Source organism: Myotis myotis, unplaced genomic scaffold (genome assembly GCF_014108235.1).
Source record: "Myotis myotis isolate mMyoMyo1 unplaced genomic scaffold, mMyoMyo1.p scaffold_m19_p_14, whole genome shotgun sequence".
Classification (NCBI taxonomy): Eukaryota; Metazoa; Chordata; class Mammalia; order Chiroptera; family Vespertilionidae; genus Myotis; species Myotis myotis.
The window spans coordinates 16,267,735-16,280,101 of NW_023416318.1; the positions used below are offsets into that span (position 1 = coordinate 16,267,735).

A 12,367-nucleotide genomic window follows, 5' to 3' on the forward strand; every position below is an offset into this window, starting at 1 on the left:
AATAACAGTCTCCAAGACAGAATAGCCAAAGAGAGAGAGAGACAAAGAGAACATACCAGGCAGATAAAATTTTAAAACACTCCAAGTTAAATTTCAGCTCTACATACCTGTGACCAAGTTTTAAAACACTGTTCAAAGAATAGTGAAGATACAGAACGTTCATGTTTGGGTTTTTTTTCTGGTGATCACACAATAGTTGTTGAAAGGGAAAAAAAAATTATGGGAATATGACTAAATATGTAGTGACTCCATGTGGTGTTTACCACAGTTTTTCATAGTGCTCTCTATGAGATGAGAGAGTGTTTTGTAAAGAAAGTATAGATTCACATCAGCCCTTAGTAAATACTGTTGTTAATCTCATTGGTATATTACAATACAAAAACAAATCCTAGAAAGATGTTTCTTGGATTTTTAGATCTGCAAGTTGTGATCCCATAGACGTATTGCCATTTTAAGCTCTGATTAAAACACAAAAAGCTATTTTTTTAAAAGTTGAACACCAGAAGATGAATATTAACAGGAGAAGGCCTGAGAAAAGGAATTGTGTATATATACCACTACCTGAATCCCATGTTTTAACTGTACATGAAAAGCTGCTTCAGAAGTAAGCTGCCTTGGGTTATTAAAGCACACAAAAGCTCTACCTCATTGAATGTCTTTGAACTTTACTGAGTCCCACAAGCGATCCTGACCCCTTTGCCCTTTTGACAGGTAATAAAGTTTACAGCAATTCCACACCAAGCCATGCACCAGGGAGTGGTCATAGTAGCAGAAAGAGCTGGGAAGGCAAACTCAGAAAAAAAAAATAACATTAATATATTGAATGTGTACAAAGAATATTGTAACTGAGCATTGTAATGATTTAAGAGCTACTTTTCTTTTTTTCCACCTTCTCCAAACGTTTTTATAATGATGTTAAATTGATTAGTGTTGTTATGAAACTAAACCGGTTTCATTTTCATTGCCAGGCGCTCCTAGCACTCGCTCCCAGTTTATTTACCAGGTATCGGACCTCCCGGTGAATGGCTTGAGGATGGCTTTCGCTTGCGTGACTTGAATACAGTCACTATGGGGGACTTGCCTGCTCGGTTGGACTGGTCTATCATGGGCTGCACTATTCTTCTCCGGGCATTAATAAACCTGTAACCAAGAAAGCAGAGCAGATCATTATTCCTTAAAACAAAACAAAACCCAAAAAGCGATGCGGGGAGGTGGAGGAAGAGAAGATGGATCACAGTAAGAGCAGAGCTAGATCTTGGCGGAGAGAGTGGCTCTCCCCTGCTCACTGTGCAGTTTCAAATGCTGCAAAACCTGCAACCCCCAGTGACCTCTGAGTACACAGGCTTGGGGTTTCTGAGTTGATTTATGTTTGCCTGTTTTACCACAGTTGGACACTTCCATTTCATCTTTTCATGGGGGAATTAGCAGAATTTTCAGGAAACAATACCAGCCACCACTCTTTTCAATTGCAAGGGGGGGATATTGGGTGGGGAGCGCGAGATGTCCATAAGGGCATCCGTTACCTCTTCTAATTAGTGACATTTCATTCTTACGTTCTCCGACTTCTTTTCTACAATTTTTATCGAAACCTTCCCTACCTCTTGCAAACCTAATTCTATTTTAATGCCCACTATTAAGATAATGAACTGGGAAGGCAGCACACCATCAAATGAGGGAATGTCTGGAGTTTATCACCACTAACTCACACTGCTGGGGACTTCAGAGAAACGCATTCCTTTTAGAGATTTCTTGGGGTGGCTTTTTTTTTTTTTTTTTTTTTTTTTGCTCTTTATGTAAAGTCTGAGGTCAAGGCGAGGTCACAGCTATACAGTAATTGAACTTATAATCTTGTTTTCTCCAGCTAAACCTGAAAATTTATAATACACCTCTTAATAAGATATTTAAGTCACTTAAGTGTCTTAATAAGATTTACTTTATACAACTTTTGTTGCCCATACAAAAGTGATTAGCCACTGGAAAAATAAAAAAGTGGTTAATACAAGCTCTCCAAAGTCATGCTCATGAAATTTCTAACTCTTAAGATCCGTATGTACTGCCTAATACTAAGACTTACATATCAAATACAGGAAATGAACAGGACATAGTAGATTCTGAAATAGTAAAGTGCTTTTAGTTCTCAATTCAATTCAGATTTGAATATATTGAACATGAGCCACACATAAAAATACAGTAAAAAGTTTGATTATTCACTATTAATAATTAAAGGATCCACAGTCCAGTATGAATTCTAGTTTGTAAGTCTCCCCTCTTCAGGTAGGAAAATAATTCCCCCAAAACAAGCCATTAAACAGACAGGGACAGGTTTTTAAAATAAAAATGAAAACTCCATGACATTTGAAGATTCTCAATATCTTACATTCCTATGTCTTTCCATTATCTGAGAAGTAATTAAAATAAATAATGACAGTGGAATCTAACTAAAAGGACACTGTTAGTGCTAACTCTTATTGGCAACACTTATTATATCAGTTCTTGTATATGAAGTCCCTGAACTGCTAATAAAAATATTTAAAGCACAGATCTAAAACAAATTGTGTTGTAAATCAGGTTATCATTATCTTGTATAAACCATGAAAATTGGAATCATGTGAGCAGAAGGTTAGATTAATTCTCCATTCTCATTATAAGCACAGGTGTAGCACAAACACCATGTGAAATAACCAATTAAAATGAAAAAAAATTCTGCCTTTTCATTATCTGCCTTCACTGCATGACCAATTAGAAAATTATTTAATATTAATTTTCTGCATATACCAAAAGTAATTTTCATAGTAACTAATCTAGGTAAAGAGACCAAAAATCAACTCTTTATCTACTGCTACTGTTCATAGTCTGCAGGCTCTTAGGGTGAAGGAACTCATCTGGTAACTTTTTTAAAAGTCCTTTTAAAAACATAATATTTTGTGGATATGATTTCTACTATTTATCTAAAAATAGGAAGAGCACTTTTTAACAAACGAGAAGCCACAGCTCTGATAAATTAAGTGACTTATTTGAGGTCACATGTTACCCAAGAGATGTTAATAATTTGCTGAGTGACAGACAGCTGGCGAATAGTATCAAGTACCCCCCTCTCTAATGTCCTAAGCAGAGCATGGCCACTACTGTGCCACCCATCTAGAATATTCTGAAGTACATAGATATTTTTAAATGAGCTGGTTTTGAGCCAATCGACACTGGCAACAACTCTATCGTTGATTCCAACAATAAGCATGACGGAACGTTTTGTAGATTGGGGATTTTGATGACTGTATTGCTAGTGTATACAGACAGAGATAAAACTATGAATAAGATTTGGTGGCTTGAGTTATCTATATTCCATAGCTTGCCTCTTTCACAGCTGTATATTCAGATTCCCAAAGACCAATTCATGTTAATCAACTCAAGTTTGAATCCATGACTGTTAAACGCAAGGAATGATAGAAAAATCACACCTCAGTTTTGGAAGGGGCTTTAATGGTCACCTAGCTAGATCACTGACTTGCTTTCACTCTCTGATATCCCCATGTAATGGGTATCAAGAGGGGTAACCTCTGCTGGGCTGTTTCTAATACAATACTTGCCACCTTACCTCAGAGCCCACTCATTCTACAGACCAGGCAGCTGTCAGCAGCTTCTGCCTCACTGGATCTAAAGTGCTTTCACCAGGACAACTTCTTGGGGTAATTTAAACAATTTAAATATTACTTCTTCAGGATTGCTTTCAAATATTTAAACCATAGCCATCATGCTCCATTGGCTTCTCCCCTCTTCTCCCTAGGTTACACCTCTGTGATTCTAAACAATGCCATTCTAGGATGTGAGTTGCTCTAGGATGTTGAGTCCATTCATCATTTGGGCCACGCTCTGCTCACTACGCTGAGGTTTGTCTGTGTGCCTCTGAAGGTCATCAGTGGACAACACTAAATGCTGTTACTCTAGCCCTGCTCTGGTCCCCAGGTAGCAAGTAAACACCTCACCACAGCCTCTCAACTAAGGGCCCCCAGCAGGTATTAGGTACTGTTGCTTTTCTTTTGGTGGCAATAACCAGTTGTTATTACTGACAGCACCGATGTAGGCTACCATTAGGATATGTAGATATGAAGATATTTCATTAAATAAAATAAAAATAATAAAACATTGAAAACCCAAGAACACCTAATCACTTTGTCTAAACTACATACTTGGAACTTCTCATCTTTGAAAACTTATCAGCTCATACAGGACATCATAAACTCTCAGAATGTTACCAGATTATAATTCCTATACTTATATGAAATACACTATTATCTGGAGTCATGACAGATATCTTTACCTAAAAATAACTAATAGCCAAATATTTTATTTTTTAAAGCATGATCTCTTTGATCTTAAAACCATCTGAACATTTGTCTCTCTTTAGTGTATTTTATCATTATCATAGACTATCTTATATGTACTCTCTTTGGAAGTATGCTACGTACAGCAAAGCCATGTGTTTAGATGGCTTCGGGGTGAATTCAGATACAAAAACATTTTCCTTCTGGGCAAAGTAATAAAATGACATTCTTGCTCCTCCCACTATAAGTCAAACAGAGGTCAGTTCCCCCATCCCTGTATCTGTTTAAATAAACTGGCCCAGCTGTTTGTTTCTAAAATGCCCTTTGACCTCGTGTCTCATCCTCCCTGCTTTTGTGACAGAATGCTTTACTTTCCATTGTGGAAGATTCTAAATTATCAAGAATTTTCTAAACACTGAACCAAAAAAAGAACTTTAGATTTTATGTGAACTTACATGAACATATTTCCTTCTTAAAATACTGTCATTTCAAGAAGCATCAGTAAAATACTTATTTTAAGCTCACATGTGTGTGTACAAATATATATCAACATTTATGTATGAATACATAAATATATATTAGAGCTTGAACATAGGAAGAAAGTGTTTTTAGAGCTAAATAAAAAAAGAAAATGACAAAATTCCAATTTGAATGTACAATATAATGTGCATTCTCCAACAACCACCAAGTAGTTTAAGATAAAATATATATCCATCAACTCCATACAATCTTTAGAATTGTCCAGGTTGATAATAAGGTCTCTTTTAAAAGTTTGTTAAAGACGTAAGAGAAAACTTTTACAACTGATGTCCAACCATTACAGCCCTTAAAATTCAGATGTATGCTGTCAGGAATACCTGACAACAGGACATGAAAGGAGTTTCACACTTTGGTTTCATAAAATGCAGCTCACATTTGCCATAAACTGGGCAATTAAAAGGTAAGCCTCTCAGTGAAGTGTGCTTTCAGGTTGGGAAACATTCTTTTTGCCTTTCCACATTACATTCTGAACATCAAGGTATATTTTTTTCAAATCCATTTTGCTTTGAAATCGCAATCTTCTTTTGTAAAGTACTCTTTAAGAACTGGACCCCCTGTAGGTGGTAGAAGACTGAATAAGGGAAAGAATTCTTATATTCTCCTTTTTCAAAGAATCATGGACTAGAATTTCTTCCTGTGACCAAACTATCTCCTTTCTCAAAACAAGACATTTTAAAAAGAAAAGTAATTTAATGGATTGGCTTTATAGCTTTATTCCATGTCAAAGTGAACAGAGATATATTTCTTTTTACTTAGTTATTTGTTTAGGACACACGTCCTAATAAGGGGGAATGGGAGGTTAAAAGGGAAGCAAAATCTTCAAAAACATTACACAGGGGATCATCTCCAAATTGCATTTTATTCTTTAAATTTTTAAATAGGAATCAGACAAGGGGAATGGGAGATGAATCCTGACTTATGCTTAAAAAAAAAAAAAAACACTACAGGGATTCTTGCTTTATTCTTCCTTCTCTTGGCCCCCTAGATTTTTTTTTATCATTAGGCTTTTAAAGTTTTTCATTCTGCTAATCCCACCTATCTCCTTTTCTTCTCCGTCTCTGTATACCTGAATAGCTTTCTGAGCAAGATCTGGTAGAACAGCTTTCTAAAGTTGACCTTTGTCCTTTAGTTTATCCTCCACTCCTTGCCCTGGTTCCTTCCCACAGAACTGGATTGCTAAGTTTAGTTTCCTCTCCGTGAGAACCAGGAAAGGTGGAGAGATTGTAGTGAGCATCCATCTGAACCAAAACACAAGGTGCATTTTCCCAGGCCACAGGCAACTTTTCCACACAGCTTTGCCCCTTTCCTATACTTTTACTCCCTTACTCTTCCTTGTATGGTTCTCTAATACCAGCAAAAAGAAGGCGAAATGACTTGCTCACTTTCAGAAAAGGCGCTTTCACCTTGCCTCAATTAATTCTATTACTCAATGTTTGCAACCTACTTTCTTCACTGATGATTAAGGGGTGTCCACATTCTGTTACTTCAGCAAGTCACTGCCAACACGGTGAACCACAGAAAATCAAAATGCTGTTGTTTCTAAACAATGACATGACTGTCAGTCATCCCCATAGCGCTTCTTGCCAACTGGGCATAAGTGAATAGTCAGCAGGAAGGGGGGTATCTATTTAATATGGAGGAATATCATTTTACAATGCTCTCCCATATGCCCGAGAAGCTAAAATTATCAACTTAATATTAAAGAAAAGATTTCATTAAATAGCAGGATATGTTAGTAAAAATGCCTTCTATACCTATACCATTCATCAAAGGAAGTGTAAATTATACTCATGTTTGATTAATATTTAGCTATAGTTAGGAATAGCTATACTTTAATAATACTACTTTAATATTAATACTTTATAATAAAAATTAATACCATGCATTTTTAAGTATAAGAACTGGTGATTTCTGCATGCATTATTCTTTATTCAGTTAAAAATAAACAGTATGCAAGTATAATACTTAATTGATACATAATTCATTTTGGTAATTTCTATAAATATTTCTATAGAATTAAATCCTCAACTATAAAATGTCACATTGGAAGGTAGTTGCTGAATTCCAGAATTTTGTCCTTTCTCTAGTCCATAAATTTTCCTTAACGTAGCATTTCCTTCAACTTTATCACAGTCATTTAAATAAAACCATATATATTACATTTTTTAAAAGTCAGCATTTCCTAATAACTTTAAGGCCTGTCTTATAAACAAACCTTTCAGGGAAAGAGTTCTAGCTATCTCCCAAACAACGCTCTGTTCTTTAAAACAAGAAATCAACTTCAAAATCTTCTGTTGGAATTCTTCATTTTAGATTTACATTCACTTATTGGATTTAACGATCCATAACTGGCAGTCTTCAGGGGCCAAGACTGCTACACTCCCTTTCACTGTGAAATAAAATTTCATGAAACGTGATTTTAAGATGCTCAAGAAAGTTGACTCCATCTCAAGTCAAACCTTATGAAATCATGCTTTTGGCACCTTTTTCTAGTTTCTCAAGCTCCTCCAGGATCTGACAGTTCCAAGACTGCAATACATCATCTGTGTGTGTGAGGGTGGAGGAGGAGGGTGGACAGAAGGGGAGAAGGCAGCACGGGTCCTGCTCCCCTTCCACCCTGGAAGTATAATATTGGAATTTGCTCCAATCACACTAAGCCCATCAGTCAGCAGTCCCTTCAGTGATGGGTGTATTTGTCAAACTACTCTAGAAAGGGCTGAAACTGAGGATGTTAATTACATATAAAATTTTTTTCAAAGCAACCAGTAAAAAGAAATCACTAATTAGTTGAACATTTTAACACAAAGAAATCACAAAACCCATGTATTATGTTGAACTTTCGATGTTGAAATAATGTCCAAACATTTTACCACTTGGTTATATGGAACAAAGTTTTTCCTTGAAAGCAAATTGCAACGTGATTTTTTTTTTTTTTTATTCTAAACAAATATAAACTCATAGACAACCGTATGGGTGATTATGGAGGGAAAAGAAAGTTGGGGGAGGTAAAGAGGATAATGGAAGGATAAATGGTGATGGAAGGAGACTTGACTTGGGGTGATGAACACACAATACAATATACAGATGATGTATTAAATATTTGTACTCCTGGAACCCATTTAATTTTATTAACCTCTGTGAGCTCTTTCCTTTCTCTAGGATCTCTCCTTTATTTGCCTTAGTTCCCAAGCCTTGACCAACCCCAAACTTCTCTGGCCTGGAGTCTCTACTCATACCAAGGGAGAATATCTCAAAATTTAGCTTGGTTTCTACTCTTACCTGCCATGTTAGGGTATAGAACGCCACAATGAAGACAACTTGACTTGAATGGGGGCTTGTCTCTATTCCTTAGAATGTTCATTGTAACTTGTGTTTCAGTTAGAAAGGCTTGAAACCCCAGTAATGTATGTCAAAATGTAGCCCCCTAAATGCAAATGGAACCACTTACACTAAAAGGCAAAAAATCTCTCAATTGAGGTATATGACAAAAATTTTTAAGTAAAGACACTAAAACAAACAAAATGATCTCCTCTTAGAATATTTCAAATCTTTGAAAAATGCTTCTGGGCATCTAAGGCACCCTGAAAAAAGTTTGGAAAAGATGGATTCCACTTATGAGTGGCTACCTTTTTCCTTGTACAATATTACACACAATTATCACAGTCAAAATACTGGCAAGTGCTCTGAAAATTGTAAAACCAAAGACAGGGGTATGTTGAGACGCTGTTATTATGATTCTCAAAAATACCTAATGGCATGCAAAAATACACACTCTTGTACATGAATGTTTATAGCAGCAAGAGGCAGAAACCACGCAAATGTCCACCAATGACGCATGGAGAAACAAAATGTGGTACGTCCATAAAATAAAATATTATTTATCCATAAAAATAAAAGTACTGATGACACTTTTTACAATGTGGAGGAAATTTAAAAACATTACTAGAGGCCCAGTGCATGAAAATTCATGCACTGGAGGGGGGTCCCTCAGCCCATCCTGCCCCCTCTCACAGTCTGGGAGCCCTCGGGGGTGGGAGGTGACCCAGCGATAAGGGGAAGGCGACGCCCCATCACACTTCTGCTGCTACCACTGCTGGCAGTGCAAGCCTCGGCCGGCCCTGGTTATGTGAGCCTCGGGCAGCCCTGGACGGCTGGGAAGCTGAGGAGACTGGGCGCCGCCATCTTGTGGCTGTGGGTGCTGCCATCTTTGAGTGCGGGGCAGCAATTAGCATATCCCCTCCTTAATGGCTGTGGGCGCCACCATCTTTGCAACAGCATGAGGGTCAATTAGCATATTCCCTCTTTATTAGATAAAATTCTAAGAGAAAAAAGCCAGTCATAAAAGACCACATATCATATGATAACATATATGTGAAATATCCAGAATAGGCAAATCTATAGGGACAGAAAGTAGATTCATGGTTGCCAGGAGCTGGTAGGATGGATGGAAGTGTGGGATGGGATATTAGCTAAAGGGTACAGATAATAGAGTATACAGGTATCAAATTATAATGTGGTACACCTGGAATTTATATAATACAATTAACCAATGTTATGCCAATAAAAAATTAAAACAAGATAAATAAAGGGTACTGGGTTTCTTTTTGAGGTGGTGAAAGCATTCTAAAATTGACTGTGGGGATAGCTTCCTACAAAAACCCATTGAATTGTATACTTTAAATGGGTAACTTGCATGGTATGTGAATTATATCTCAATGAAAGCTGTTAAAAATAAATATGTAAGGGTGGACTGGAAGAGGCGCTGGAGCAAAAATCAGCCTTTCCTCCCCTCTAATTGGCAGAGTAACGTTGTAAGGCCCTGAGCCTCAACTGTCACATGACGCATACAATCCCACCCAGCTTTCGCTTCTGTGGCTCCGTAGCACAGGGTTTCCAAAATTTTAATCCAGGCCCCCTTTTGATAAAAGTCAAAATCCCATATCCCTTTGTTATTTGCACTTTCCAAAGAAATAACAGGACTAAAATCAAAAGTTAATTCTCAGTAAGCTTTTCTATACTACGTTCACTCGGAATGATTCTGATTATGTTTGTTCTGCCCCCCACCCCGACTTGGCCCTGAGGATGGGAATATGGCATTGCTAGGTGACCAGCCATGGGGGCTGAGATCTGACATCTTTGGACATGTACAGTTCCTTCAATTAGCTTTTCACCATCCACTACTCCCTGCCCTTTGCAAGTTCATATGAACTCTGACCCAAACTAGGGATCAAATAAAGTCAGCCATAGCAGATGTTCTAGGGATATAGGCCAAGAAAGTTCCTCAACCAGACAACACCCCTGAAACATACTGGTGTACATTTAAATCAGCATCCTAGAGTAGAAAGAAAACAGTAGACACTTACATGTTTTTAATCACGGCACATGTCACTTCTATCCCTAGGCAATATACTATTCTGGAAAACCAGTGACTTGATCAATATTCAGCCAGATCTTTCCAACGACCCGAAATTCATTTTTGAGCTAAGCTACATTTAGAACCCAAGACCAATAATCCCCACAGGCCTGAAAGAGTTAATGTGTTTGAGAAAGGAAATATCTTTTCCTTCTTCAGAGATGGATCTAATCTTGCGAGGCGGTAGGCCCTTTGGTCACATCAGTTAAGAGGGTAAAAAGGAAAAGGGAGCTCTCAAGGATGGGAACCCATTAAGGTTTTCCGTTTATTTGTTATTGTTCAGGTGTCAAGAGCCCAATAGAGTTCATTATTTCCCATACTAATGGGTCAGGCTGAAAAGCCCTGTAAGAATGGAAATAAATTAAAGAGGAAAATATCAACAATGATGAGGGCACCGAACAGGGGAGCCCTGTATTTGCCAAAGTTGCAGGCACCCATGTTGGTGGAGGGTTGTGTGTGTGTGTGTTGTTGTTGGTTTTTTTTTAATGTTCTCTTTCCCCTTAAAAATTAAAACAGGAACAGAATGAAACGCTGAGCATTTACACAAAGCTCTAGGCATTCACACGCTGGAGCGAGGCGGCCCTGATCCAAGACAACGTTGGCCCTCAGAAACACTTCCTTCCCCGCAACCCTGGCTCCACTCCATTTCTGAGAAAATTGTTTTATTCAACAAAGAGGCAACATTTGCCCCATTTTTTCATGTCGCGGGCTGACTTTTTAACCACTCAGAAATGCTGTTTGTTTTATGTAGGCGCAGCCCGAAGCAAGATGATGATGTAAGTGAGAGGGGAGAGGGGGGTCTCTGTGGGCACAGCGAGGTGCTTCGGTGCTCAATGGTTAATCACCCAACACCAGCCTCAGCAACTGTTGACACAAAATAGGTGGAGATCAGGTCTGTGCAAGCAGAAAATACCAGGAAGGCAAACTGTATGTAAACACACTTAAGGCAGATTTGACAAGAATAGACCTAAACCTGAGTTGCTAGGAACCTCTGAATGCCTCAGCTTCAGGGTCCCTCTGGGCGGAGGCTGCTTCCCCTGACCAAGTTTCCTTTCAGAAGAAGAAGGGGAACGCTGGAAACACTAAAATCAGCTTACAGGAGACAGCGGAGACATTTGTCCCCTTGCTTCACACAGTGTGAGTTTCCAATCTGCTCCTACATGCAGGATTTATGTAACGTAATACAGTTCTTCCACATATACCTGGAGCGGGGCCAAATGAGAGAGACTGAAATAAAAAAAAAAATAAAAAAGAAAAACACAAAAAACCCCAGTGTGTGCATACAGCCGCAATTCAGAAAGTTATCTCTCCTGACCTATAAAACGCATGCAAACAAGCACATGGATAATGCTTAAAACAGTCTTTTAATCTTATCTAACTGACACCTGACAAGCCATTACTTATAGATTATTAATGCACCCACTAAAAAGTTTGTCATGTACAAAATTACTGGAAGAGAAGATTGAACGCCTGAGGAAAAAACAAATTTTGCTGCGCAGGAACTTCAGAAATTCCGAGGCTATTATCTGTCATGCCCTTCATAGGCTCACAGCACACGGCTAAAAACAACTGATTTGTCTCTATTAGGAGTCCTGAAATGACAGCCTACATGGTTTTCATGTCTTGCGATAATGTTTAATTTCAACTAGTTTTTATTTTACCGGGCTTGATCTGCTTATTTCAGATAAAGAAAAAAATAAGAACTTTTAATTAGCTTTCCTATTTGTCTCTCATCAAAGGACATGCTCTTTTTTCCAGTCCCACTGTAAAGTTGGGATCAGAATCAGTTTCGGAACTAAACTTGCTCCTCTTTGGTTCATATTAATGATCACACAGTCTCATGGTCTAGACTAGAGCATTAGAGGTGGACGAGGCTGAGTCCCAGTAATCAGTCCTACCTGACCATTGAAGGTGGAGGAAGCTGTTGCCATGGAGATAGAGTGACACGATCAAGGACATGCATCTCATTGGTGGGGAGGACAGATGACATGTTTTGACATGAAATGCTCTTTCGCCTAGAAAATCCCTCCCCTTTCTCGCCCTGTGTAGGTTGTATGTTGTCATGGGGTTCACAGGGGAATTTGTCCCTTAGCCA

At 38.2% G+C, this 12,367-nt stretch overlaps 1 protein-coding gene across 4 annotated transcripts in view; it reads right to left on the bottom strand.

The window, feature by feature from the left end:
- Positions 1-12,367, bottom strand: part of MEIS1 (Meis homeobox 1) — a 131,005-nt gene that overhangs the window by 3,892 nt on the left and 114,746 nt on the right. For 2 of the 4 annotated variants that reach the window (XM_036334317.1, XM_036334321.1), the window contains exon 10: positions 1,082-1,140. In XM_036334317.1, coding sequence (XP_036190210.1) covers positions 1,082-1,140 — 59 coding nt within the window. Of the gene's footprint in view, positions 1-1,000; positions 1,141-12,367 lie in introns of all 4 variants that reach the window. The other 2 variants (XM_036334316.1, XM_036334318.1) reach the window with 1 other exon arrangement.